Here is a 12,446-nt window from a genome sequence, read left to right on the forward strand (position 1 = left end):
TTCACTCCGACCTTCAGGTGGTCAGGCCTGGGCGGTGTGGTGGGAACAAAAGCCTTCACCCACTAGGATCCTTGCTGGGACCGTTTGGTGACCCCTGCAGCCTGGTGCTGACGGACTGGTCGGAACAGATGGGTTCGGCTTGACCTCCTGACTTACCAGGTGTTGTTAAGCACCATAATTCAGCTCCAAAAACAGCCTCAACACACGTGAATATTTTATCTGAAATCACAAAGGTCGCTTGCCGTTGAATGCGTTTATGATTTTATTGTATTTTCTGAGTCCAGTAAAAGTAAATATGGGCCGGTCGCGTGACGTCAGGGCAGGCAGTTGGCAGAACAGTTAACCTCTAACCTGGATATAAAGCATGAACCTTCGTGACGTGACTCCAGATCCACCCGCACTTTGTCACGATGAAAACGGTTTTAATCCAGGACCACAAGCCCGCGAATGCGTCCACCCCAAATCTCGCGAGGTTCGTTGCTATGGCAACGCTCGACGCGCACCGCCGCCGCTTCTGCGCGGAGACCAAAGCTGCGTTTGTTATTGTTGCGCTGGCTTCACTGACCTGCTCCCTGTGACGTGACCTCTTTGTTCTACGACCTCATCAGTTGAATCCTACCGTGGCGACTCACACACCGTGTTCTGGAGCAGGAGGCGTCGCTGGTTCCTGTCGAGATAAGAAGCGGTGAGTCACGAGGTCATTGCTTTTGACCATGGTTCAAGTGGCGCCGGACACAACCGGCTCGAACGCTTGAACTATAAGAGTCAAAATAGCTGAGGGTAGGGTGAAGAAAACTCTCGAACCAAATGGGCCCGTGTTGAATGGCAACATGAACAATACATGCATGTGACATGCCAACATCCCCTCTGAAACCTCAAACTTCACTTCAGCCCAAGTGAGTGAGCGTGTCGGTACTCGAGTGTGTTTGTTTTCATGTAAGGGATAAACGTCGGGCTTGCTTGAGGCATGCAGGGTGCATTCTATATTTCATTTCTCACACACGCAGCGCCTCAAAAATGGCTGCAAAGCTCACGCGCAGCTCTTGCTTGTGGGTTCTCTTCAGCTCCACTCCCCTCAGATGATGGAGGACGACGAGGAGCTGAACAATGCTCTGAGGCTTCAGTTCCAAACGCTGCAGAAGCAGCAGGAGATGAGGAAGAGGGAAAAGACGAGACTGAAGGAGCCGGACAAACCCGACAGGACCTTTGTTACTGGGGATTTTGTGCAGCCTTATGAACACAAAGGTCAGACGGAGGACATCAAGTACAGGTGAGGAGTGACCGCAGAGCTCATCCACACGGAGACAAAGCCTATCATGGCTTTACTGTGGTCATAAACAAGTGGAGCAGGTATAAACCCTCACTGTCCATACCACCACACCCCAACACTGGCACCTTTAGTTCTGGGTGGCTGCCAGGTCAAAGGTAGCCGAGTCAGACACAGTGTGAAGCCAGGAATCTTGAACCAAAAACTAGCGTCAGAACCGCAAACGGACGACATCACATAACAGCTGTGATCTCGAAGGGGACACTGAAGAGACAGGAGCGCTCCGGTGGGGCTGCTTCCGAGTGGAGAAGTAAGCTAGTGCTGCGAGGGTTGGACGCTCATTCAGCCAAAGAGATTTGGGTTTCATGTTTTCACAACGTAGTCGGCGGTTGGTTTGGCGTAGAGAAGGCGGCTTTGGGGAAATGTATTTTCCCCAGGTTCAGATATATACAGTTCTGGCCCGTCCAACTGGGCTCATCTTCCAGACTGGCTGAAATGGCAGCTGAACTCATAAAAGCTGAACCTCGCAGGACACTTCTGGAGGCTGGCGCCATCTTTTGGCCTGAAGATATGTCATTCTGAACAGCTGTTTCATTCGACTGTTAACACAGCACAGAGCGCCACACGTGGCTGTCACCTGCTGATACTGTGCAGCAGGGAGGAGACGCACGAACAAAAGAAGTTCCAGCAAATGTCACAAACAGAATTGCACTCGATTAAGAGAATAAAGGAAGCAACATACTATACGCTCAAGAGGGAGACGGAGTCCAGTCTAGAGAAATCAAATACTAAACAAAACAATGCAAACGATCCTGGACGATTCCCATCCCATACTGAGTAGTATTCAGGCTGGTATCGGCGATACCGATATGTATGTGACCAAAGCTCATCATAGATTCCTGAAGAATACAAGGATGAGTGAATTGTTTATTTACTCTGAAAATAAAACATTCATGTAGCACAAGATGGACATGACACACCCAACACTGTCAGCGTTGTGCCCTCGCTCACAGGTACAATAGCGTATGTAGTCTCCTCCTCCAGTCTGTCCGTTTCCGCTCAGAACCTCTCCTGCCTTTGAAGAGACTCTCTGCCGGTACATTGGTGGCAGTGACTCCCAGGTGTCTCGCTGAAAACGACGTATGGCAGGACTCAACACTGAATACTGAATGTTATTAGGTTCAGCTGTCGACAGAAAGGAGCTACAAACAATTACTACACTGGCAACTCAAAACTGGAATTGCTAGTAAAATGTTCTAACAAAGAATGGCACTGTTAAATGAATCTAAATTATTAATTCAAGTTTTATATATATATAGATTTAACTGAACTGGGTGATTTAACCCGAAATGTTTCGTCAGGTTTGTTGTGTTGCCACAACATCTTGTTGATTTTCGACAGGCGTCACCCACAGCTTCTTCATTGTTTGTGGTGCTGTGGCTCTCATTCAGCAGGATTGACCACGATCGAGTCTTGACTGTGACTGGTGCGGAGGTGCTCCCGCTGCGCTTATAACGGGCGGAAGAAAAGTAGTTCCCACTAACCGCGTGTCCAGACGCGATCGCAATAGTTGAGTTACTTTTATTGTGTTCCTGTTGAGGATATACATGACCACTACTTAAGTATCGAAACCATCGATATTTTGGTTTGAGAATGGATTTTAGAGAATCACGATCCGGTATGGCAGGTACCGATACTTCAGGATGGATCCGCACGTCACTAGTCCCAGGCAGGGTGTTAAGTCCACAGGATTGGGGGAGCGGAACAATGGAGAGCAGGCGCACACACACACACACACTGAAAAACACGGGAGATAGAGCAGAAAAACTCACCAACACAGAGCACATGAGGAGGAACGTCCACGTCAGGAGAAGAGTCGATAACAAAGCAGTCACGGAGGGTCGTACTAAAGCAAGGAACTGAGGCCGGCTGGTGTCTTCTGGCCGGCGTTCAAGTAGAGCCGTAGATGATTGGGCTCAGGTGTGTGTGTGTGTGACACCTGTTGGTGGGAAGAAGACACCAATCCTGGAAGAGAGGAGGAGAAAAACAATAAGACGGAGGGGCTTCATGATGACAGCGACGTGTCTGTAGAAGGCCGTGACCCGTCTGATTTGTGGGGCTGAATGTTCACAGAACTATGACACGGACAAGAGAAGCATCTGACTGGTGTGTTGGATCCGGTCAGCAGGTGTGAGTGTGTGTCTCCAGGCTGTTGCAGGATGAGAACGAGAATCTGCTGGAGCAGATCCGGCAGCTGAAGGATGAGAACGGCCGTCTCTTTAAACTGGTGAACGAAAAGGATTTTGAGATAACACACCTGACAAAGAGGCGGGAGGAGGACCGACTGGCTCTGGCGGGTATGAAGAAACAGCTGCCGCCGGTCTGAAAGTGCCCGTCACGGCGGCTGGGACTGACGTTGACGCGCCGCCACTCATTGTCCAGGAACATCCGGCATGGCGGGAGACGCGGCTGCCACCAAGATTGTGGAGCTGTCCAAGAAGAATAGAGAGCTGAGCGCCGAAATCGGGCAGGAAAAGATTAAACTGAGGCAGCAGAGCAAGCGAGTCAAAGAGCTGGAGAAAGAGGTGACAAGGCGCTTGTCTCCACTTCTGCCAGGCAGATGAAGCAGGTGACCTGAATGAACCTCTTCCCCTCCAGCTGCAGGCCGCGCTCCTCGACTCACCGCTGCAGACCGACGGCAAAGCCAAGACCAGGCGCTCCAGCTGCGAGTCCAAGGTGAGTCCTGGCAGCGCTTTTGTCACCGCTGTTTGAAACCTGACCGACGCTCACTCTGCAGGAGGACAGTCCCGCCGTGAGGTCGCTGCAGGAGAAGCTGGCCGCCGCACAGCTCAAGGTCGCCGAGTATCGGAACCAGGTGCAGTCGGTCAAGCAGGAGCTGAAGGTCGCCCAGAAGGTGAGCGGCGAGCGAAGCCACAGGCCCGGCGTGGTGGTGACGTCAGCTTCCGTCTGCAGGTCTTGATCAGCGAGGTGGGCGAGGAGGTCCAGCTTCAGCAGTTACTCAACGCTCCAGGGAGCTTCAGAGGGCGCTCACAGCAGATCCTGGCTCTTCAGACCAGAGTAGGCTCCTCAGGCCACTGCCGTCCCTCCGCCCAGCTCACCGCCTCCCTCTGCAGGTGCGGGACCTGGAGCAGCAGCTGAGACAGGAGGAGGCGCCCCACAAACCTGCTCCAGACAGAAACCTCAGCCACATTCGCATGATGGAGAAGGAGAAGCGCGAGATGTTTGAGGTGCGTGGCCGTCACATGCTGCCCCGGGAGCGGCGCCTGAGGGCCTCTGCTGTCTCCTGCAGAGGCTCTCGGCAGAACATGAAGCCCTGCTGAGGGAGCACGAGGAGCTCAAGAGGAAGCTGGAGGCCTCCAGAGCCCGGAACAAGTCTCTGGCCGCCGAAATAAAGACGCTGAGAACGCAGATCTCCACCCTCCTGGATAAGGCCAAGCACGACGACGAGCTGGTGGCTGCTCTGCTGGTGAGATGAACCTGTCCTGATGACGACCCCGCAGCGCCAGTGCTAGTGACTGCGCCGTTGACCCCACAGAAGCAGCAGAGCCAGATGCAGGAAGTGCTGAAACAGTTCGGCCAGCAGCAGAACACGCAGAGCAAGCCGTCCGACCCAGAAGCCCACCGGGAGCCGGAGCGGCGGCCCAGCTGCGAGGCGCCCATGAACAACAGCCTCAGCCAGAAGCTGAAGCAGACGGTGGCAGAGAAGGAGGAGAAGATTAAGGAGCTGGAGGAGAAGCTGATGCAGCTCTCCATCAAGGTGGGACCCGGGAGTCCAGAAGGTTTTGACTCGGTTCACTGAGCGATGCCCCTCTGCTGCAGGAGCAGACGGCGGAGCGACACTGGCCAGCAGAGGGCGACATCACCAAGGGAATCACATCCTCCGTGTAGGTCAAGGGTGTCAAACTGAGCCGCCAAAGGGCCGCAGTGGGTGCGGGTTTGGTTCCAGCCCAGCCAATCAGGTGTCCGCTGAAACCAACAGCACCAGACTGACAGTCTTCAGACACCTGACTGGTGAGAAGGTCTCCTCTTGCTTGGTTGGAACAAACGCCTGCACCCACTGCGGCCCTGTGAGGACCGGGTTGACACCTGTGGTGTAGGTCAAGGTCGCGACGCGCTTGAGTTGGAGGTGATCGTGACTTAACTGGAGAATCTGGGTTCCAGGTCCGTCTCTAAATTCGGTCACAAACTGGTTCTTCCTGCGGTGGGCGACAGCATGGACCTGAAGTAGGTCACACACCCGCACTGAAGAAGCGATCGTGGCGTCTTGACGCGTCCCTCCCCACAGCAGAAGCAGGTGCCCCCAGTGCCAGACCGACCTGAGCTGCCTGATGACCCAGAGCCACGAGTACCAGATCCTGGCCATGGAGAGGGACCGGCTGCTGGACCAAGTCAGACGCCTGCAGACCAGGTGACCGATCCGACGAGCCCTCACAGGCTCGCCCTGATCCGAGACGCGGAGCCGGGAGTCTGTCATTGTGGCGGTGAAGGAGAGTCAACGACTCCTGTCGGAACATGAGCCACGTGACTCGCTGCTGAACGTGTGCAGGCCGCTCTGACACCTGCCGACGTTCCAACAAGACCAAGTCCACCGATGACATTTAAACAGCGACATGAAATGAAGTTACAAAATAAAAATAAAGGTCAGACATGGAGAGGCAGATGCAGCTGAAACTTGATACTTTAGAATTCAACTCAAACCAATCGTCGTTCTGCATCGTGTGGCTGAGTGAATATGTTCTCCCCGCAGTCATTTTTTTATTGGCTCTTGAACTCATTTTGCTTCCTTCAGATTTTTCATGCAGCATGTCATGTGGTGTCCCTGGCATTTCATTCTTCTACCGTCACTTTTGAGGACTTGTTTTATCGTTCAGTTACACTATCGTAATGCCATATATAAACATTAGTACCTTGCATGTGGCAGCAGCACTAGATGGAAAAGTTCTTTAACAAATAATGTATTTAAATTCTTCAATTAATATACATGAATATATATATATATATGAAATGGTGTATTTTATGGCTCCTTGGACTTGGACTGTAAGCCTCACATCTTTGGATCGTGAAATGATTTTTTCTGTCTACCAGCTATAGTTATCAGCTAACCAGCCTGTTGGTGTCTTTTGTCCAAATCCCATTACTGTGGTATTACAATACCACAGTAATAACATGCTCTTGGTCACGTGTTTACCCAGGTATTTCTGTGGAGTGAGCGCTACTCCATACATCAGCCTTGTTTTTCCTGGAGCAGCCATATTTACACTCGGCGTTTTGCTAACATGATGTGCGCGATCAGAGTTTGGCTGCGGCGGGTGGGAGTGGGCCAGCCACACTGTTTTAATCTGTTGACTTTGGCTCCTCCACATGTGAGGCTTGTTGTCGATGCCTGACTGACTGCAATTATTGCTGCTTGTTTTTCCACAGAGAGAAGGAAGCGGGCCGTGAGGCGGCGCTGGACGCAGACCACGAGGAGCAGGGGATACTGGGCGCAGACCAGGAAGCCAGAAAGGCTTGGTGAGGGGTATTGTGGAAATCTCAATCCCTTTGATCCTGCTGTTTACAAGGGCAGAGAGCTGCTATTTTGAGCGGCGGCACAGAAACAAAGCTGTTATCTGCCTGGAGTGTCGGAGGAAGGGGGCGTGGCCACGCAGAGGCCGAGTGACAGCGCAGGCACGACACTAGCCAGGGCATCTGGCCGCTTCCTGCTCACCCTGCCGTCCAGCTGCGTCCCACCTCGGCCTGTCACCGCTGACACACAGCAGCCTGCTGGAGGCCGCTCGGCCGTCACCCTGGTGAAGCCCGCCAACATGGCGGCTCCATCCTCCTCCAGGGCTCAAACTCAATAAATGTAAAGCACAAGAGCCGACCTGAAACCTGTCTGCGGTGTCTCTGGTTCCCCCACAGTCCAACAGGTCCTTCTGACGCGGCGGACTGACCCACACTGTGGGAGCCGACACCACTCCCATCAGGACTTCAGTGCTGAGCCAGAAGGTTGCAGGTGCAGATATAATAAGATCTCCTCACGCTAGCCTTGGTTTCCTCTGGGAACTCTGTTGTTAGAAGGTGTTGAGGAGCAACCAAGGTGAGGAGATGATCCCATGGATTGGCTGCCATCCTTTCTCTCCACTCTGCTGTAGAGCTCCAGCGTGTTGATGCTCTGATCCCTCCCTCAGTCAAAGCAGCGCTGCTGTGGTGCGCCGCGCTCCTCTTCCCACACGCTTCAACAACTTCCAGCTGTTTTTAAAGCTGATGCGCCTCTAACTGGACCACACACTTTCACCTCAGAACCATGGAGGGAGGGAAGGAGGGAGGGATCCTTGTGGGAGCCGCCACCAGGCCAAAGACTGTCTGCAGCACAGAGCTAACAGAGCTAACGGCTAACCTGACCTGTCTCACTTCCACACTTTACTGATGCTCATGGACTGTCAACTCCAACTGCAGCCTTCAGTATTGCCCAGTATTGGCTGCAGCCTGGAGCATGGCCTCCTGTCGCCTCTGCGTTCCTCTCCTCCGCTCCACCACAGAACTCCAGTCCATCCATGTTTACCTTCCTGACGTTGGAGCGACATCTCATCGGCCCTGGCGTGGCACCAGCTATGTAGGAACAGTGCTTTAAAGTGAAGGGTCACACGTCTGCACATTATGGGATGTGAGCTTCCCATTTGAAAGTTCCAGGCGGTGTTTGTAGCCTTCAGACCGACATCGCCACGAGTTTCTTTGAGCCGTGCCAGACGGATTTTTGAGAACAGACGCCTCGCTTTCCTCCGTCTGCACATCACGCTGAGTTAGTGTGCGGCTTGAAATACCGCAGTGTGTCGTCCAGGACCCTGTGGGAGCCTGGCAGGTCCCAACCGGACCCGAAAGTGCCACAAGACAAAAATATCAGAGTGGGGATGTGATGAAGAACACCTTTATGCTCCAGCAACAGAAAAGAGCCTGTGCTGGACCCAAGAGGTCGCCATCATATTTCCGCACATGAAAATACATTTTCAGCCTTTGGAGCATCAGTTTCCTCCTGGTGTTTCCTGGAAAAGAAACACTGCCGCAGCGTCAAATCAATAATGTGTGTTTTCAGTCTAAAGCCAAAGGATGATATTCCACAGTACTGCACTGTATATATTCTTCTTTAAATTTGAATTGAAATCATTTTTAAGCAAAGGATTTTGGCTTAAAATGTTTCACAATGGCCTGATGACATCATGGAGGTGCAGCCGAGCTGCAGCTTCGTCTCTGCATTGTCAGGCGGATGTTCTTCCTCCAGGGTCCAGGTGCAGTTCAGGCCTCAGAGGCCCTCAGTATCCTCCACCACTCGCCGTTCCACAAATCTCTCTAGACTCTGTCGAGTGTGTCCAGGTCCCGAGACCTCCAACAGTCTCACACATGACTTGTTATTTTCACGAGTCATGAGGGACAGAGCCTGGCCCAGCTAGCAGGGTGAGAGTCGGGGACACCCTGGACAGGTCCGTCACAGGACAACCACTCAGACACTTGAACATGCGTGTGAGCTTTGGACTGTGGGAGGCAACCCGAGTGCCCGACCAGGGTGTCCCGCAGACCACTGAGTTTGGTTTATTGAGTAACTGAAAAAAAAAACGTTTTCACTGAAGAAAGTGAAATTTACGTTCTCAACCAAAGACGGACCCTCCAGCTGTGACACATGGCGCTCCCTTCTCTGTTCTGACTCACGTGCCATGTGATGCTCATAACTCAGTCGCCACTCTTCATTTCGATGTCAAACGTTTCACTGAGCCAAAAACAACAGCAACAAAAAAACAAAAGCTCGCAGGACTCTGTTGATGAAACCTTTGTGATCCAACTATCCACACCATCGCTCTGTTGTTGACACAGATGTAGCTTCGTCTCTGACTCGCTGTTGACTGATGTCATCACTGGGAATCAAGCGCGTTTCTCCACGCAGCTTTGACACCGTCGTCCGCCGCAGAGAGCGGCACATTTCTCCCAAGATGGCCAGCGAGCCAAACCCCACTTCTGCAAACACGGGCCGAGCGAGCTGCCGCTCCGCCTCTGAATGAGTCCTTTCTCCATCCGTCTCCTCCGAGGTTTTCCCTCCTTCTTGACCAGCGCTTCCTGCAGACCATTGACTGCATCCAGAAGCTAAAGTCAACAGTGCGGCGCTGAAGTTAGCCATCAGAGCTCCAGGCAGAAAACAGACGCTCATTCACTTCCACGCCGACAAAAATAAAGCCGGTGCTAATGAGCGCCGTCGCAGTAGCAGGCTAATGGCTTCTGGTGAAGGAGCGGCAGAGGATTTGGACTGCGACTCATGACATCACAACTCTAACCACAACATTAACAACTTTGCTAGCATCTTGCGTTCGCGTGTTAGCACCTGTTAGCCACATGATATTATCAGTCACATGACCGGGGACAGGCACAGAGCGCCCTCAAGTGGTGCTCCAGCTCCAGCCTTGCATTATGTTCCTGTACTGCCAACTCTCACGCAACTGGCATAAGACCGCCTTCTCACACACCTTGTCTCACGTGGTTTGTGGTGGAGTGACTCCTTTCCATGGATGTAATCCACAACTACATATCATGACTAGTTTCATCTAGACTAGAACTAAGACAACAAACATATCACCAGGCACAAGCTGGAAACCTTATGTTTCCCAGGGGGCGCTCAATCCACTACACCACTGTATTGTGTGAAAAAGAGCATAGTTTTGTCACAATTGATTCACTAAAGTTGTGAGTCAATTGTGTTTTTTTTGACTCATTGAAACAAAAAAGGAAGTCAGGATGCTACTCTGACTCTTTGCTCTTCAGGAGGCTGGACGAAGGGCGCCCTCTGGAGACTCGGACTGGAGTTGCACGCTTGTATCTCCTGGCTGTCATTGGACGATCCACTCTGATGATCGTGTTTCCTGGTGACCTGGCAACAGTTAAGATGTTGAGCTATTTGGACCAGACGAGAATCACATGACTCAAACAGAACGAGGCCATTGGATTAGACCTTTGTCAGTGGATGCAAATGAAGATGTGTAACCATGATCAGAGAGTGAATATTAATAATAATGCAGAGATGCCTGGGTGTTTCACGCTCTGCTGGGTTCACATGAGAGTGCAGACCTGAGAGCTGGAAGTGTGACTCACTGGTGCAGATATCCTTCATCGTCTCTGGGCTCAGACCAGGACTAGAGACGGTGGACACCTTTGCCACGCAGCACGTCCCAGGGTGATGGAGATGTGTTGACCTCTCTGATGAGAGAGCGAGGAACCAACCTGCCGGAACTGGCCACATTTTTCCATCAGGTCTTTCCATACCAAGTCCGATCCACCCCCTGCCTTGTCCCCCTGACGGCGGCCATTAACAGCTGCAGGCATGTTTCATTCCATCTCACAGAATCCAAGTCAGACGAGGGACTCAAATGTCAAACACTCGCGAGTCGTCCGTCTGGAAGAAGCAGCCCTCCTGACTTGGCGTCTCTGACCCGGACGATATGAGCTTGGCTGCTCCAGGGAGGACATGTTTTCCAGGAGTTACAGCCCTTTTACAAGTTGTGTAATGCTCAGATGACTTCGGCGGCTGCCTGTCTGTCTGTCTGTCAGAGAGAAAACATGCCCATGGCCACGGTATTCCTCTCCCTTCCAGCAGAACCATGATGGAGTCCAGCACAGTGGCTCCGATAAGATGGATGACGTCACGAGGAGCCGTTCGTGAGTCTGACCCCAACATCTCTTCATGGAGGTGAAATTCTGTCTCAGGAGAAACAATGAGACACGGACGTGAAGTGAGACCTTTGGCTCACGTGGCTGACCATTTTCTCCAGCTCTGACAGGCTTTGTTCCAGTCAAGCACGTTTCTGTCCAGGGACTGGATGGATGTGTCGGAGAGAAGGGAGGCCGCTCTCGCTCCTGCTTCCTCTGGCAGGAATGACAGCAGCGGATCTGAAGCTCCACCCGGAGGTGATTGCTTCCAAGGCCTCTGATGAATCCCCATCACGGCGGCCACTTCTGACTGCACGTGGCCACGAGGGTCCTCACTGGGAACCTCCCCGCATTAATCATCATCAGCCAGAATCAAGAGTCTTCATCTTGAGAGAGCGTCTTGATTGTTAAACATATGGCGGCCCTGATGCTGATCAGCAGGTCGGGTCCTCTGAAGGAAAGTGGTGGTCGTGTGCTGAACGGAGCCGTAATGACCTGCTGACAGCTCGACCTTCCAACCACCTGCACGACTGCCCCTCTTCCGTGGACTCTGGAGACCGTGAGGGCGGGACACCGTCTCTTCTGCCACAGAATCTTGGAGTGTCGTCGGTCTGGCGTGAGAGAGAACTCCATGATTTACTGTTCGTCTCCTGTGGAACTCCATGTTGTCAGCGGGGTTGGGGCCACAAGTGAAAGTAGGTCTCAGTCGGAACAGAACAGAACAGAGTTGTTTCCTCCCAGAAGTTGAGTTTAGACGAAGGAATAGGATTCATAGCAGCGACGCTGCCAGTCCCATATGCACTGCAACAGTTGAAGCAGTCTTCAACTGAAGCAGCTTCAAATGTTTTTGTTTTAGCACCCCCTAATGCTGACTCAGATTCGACTGCTCAGATAGACTCGACTGCTCCTGTCTGCGCTGCTCGACTGCTCCTTTGTGCGGAGCTCAACTGCTCCTACTATGGAGCTCAACTGCTCCTGTCTGCGCAGCTTGACTGCTCCTATTACGTAGCTCGACTGCTCCTGCCTGCGCAGCTCGACTGCTCCGATTACAAAGCTTGACTGCTCCTGTCTGCGGAGCTCAAATGTACCATCTACGGAGCTTAACTACTACTGTCTGCGCGGCTCGACTACTCCTTTGTGTGGAGCTCAACTGCTCCTACTATGGAGCTTGACTGCTCCTGTCTTCGGAGCTCGACTGCTCCTGTCTATGGAGCTTGACTGCTCCTGTCTGCGCAACGTTACTGCTCCTGTCTGCGCAGCTCGACTGCTCCTGTCTGCGCAGCTCGACTGCTCCTATTACAAAGCTCGACTGCTCCTGTCTGCGCAGCTCGACTGCTCCTGTCTGCGCAGCTCAACTGCTCCTACTACGTAACTCGACTGCTCCTGTCTGCGCAGCTCGACTGCTCCTATTACGAAGCTCGACTGCTCCTGTCTGCGCAGCTCGACTGCTCCTATTACGTAGCTCGACTGCTCCTGTCTGCGCAGCTCGACT

At 52.6% G+C, this 12,446-nt stretch overlaps 1 protein-coding gene across 3 annotated transcripts; it reads left to right on the plus strand.

Annotated features, from left to right (window-relative positions):
* Positions 1-538: 538 nt before the first annotated feature.
* ccdc13 (coiled-coil domain containing 13) lies at positions 539-10,334 on the plus strand. Of its 3 annotated transcripts, none has more exons than XM_053882328.1 (15): positions 539-685; positions 1,065-1,270; positions 3,476-3,624; positions 3,710-3,852; positions 3,926-4,003; positions 4,065-4,181; positions 4,241-4,345; positions 4,402-4,515; positions 4,578-4,754; positions 4,824-5,045; positions 5,108-5,172; positions 5,450-5,512; positions 5,574-5,696; positions 6,710-6,799; positions 10,073-10,329. In XM_053882328.1, the coding sequence occupies exons 2-15, from the start codon at positions 1,080-1,082 to the stop codon at positions 10,227-10,229; spliced, it is 1,794 nt and encodes a 597-aa protein (XP_053738303.1). In that variant the 5' UTR covers positions 539-685; positions 1,065-1,079; the 3' UTR covers positions 10,230-10,329. The 3 variants fall into 3 exon arrangements, with proteins under 3 accessions (XP_053738303.1, XP_053738304.1, XP_053738301.1); XM_053882329.1 differs by lacking the exon at positions 539-685 and adding an exon at positions 696-896 and having other exon boundaries at positions 5,114-5,172; positions 10,073-10,334; XM_053882326.1 differs by lacking the exon at positions 539-685 and adding an exon at positions 696-896 and having other exon boundaries at positions 10,073-10,331.
* Positions 10,335-12,446: the final 2,112 nt, after the last annotated feature.

Source organism: Synchiropus splendidus, chromosome 13 (genome assembly GCF_027744825.2).
Source record: "Synchiropus splendidus isolate RoL2022-P1 chromosome 13, RoL_Sspl_1.0, whole genome shotgun sequence".
NCBI lineage: Eukaryota > Metazoa > Chordata > Actinopteri > Syngnathiformes > Callionymidae > Synchiropus > Synchiropus splendidus.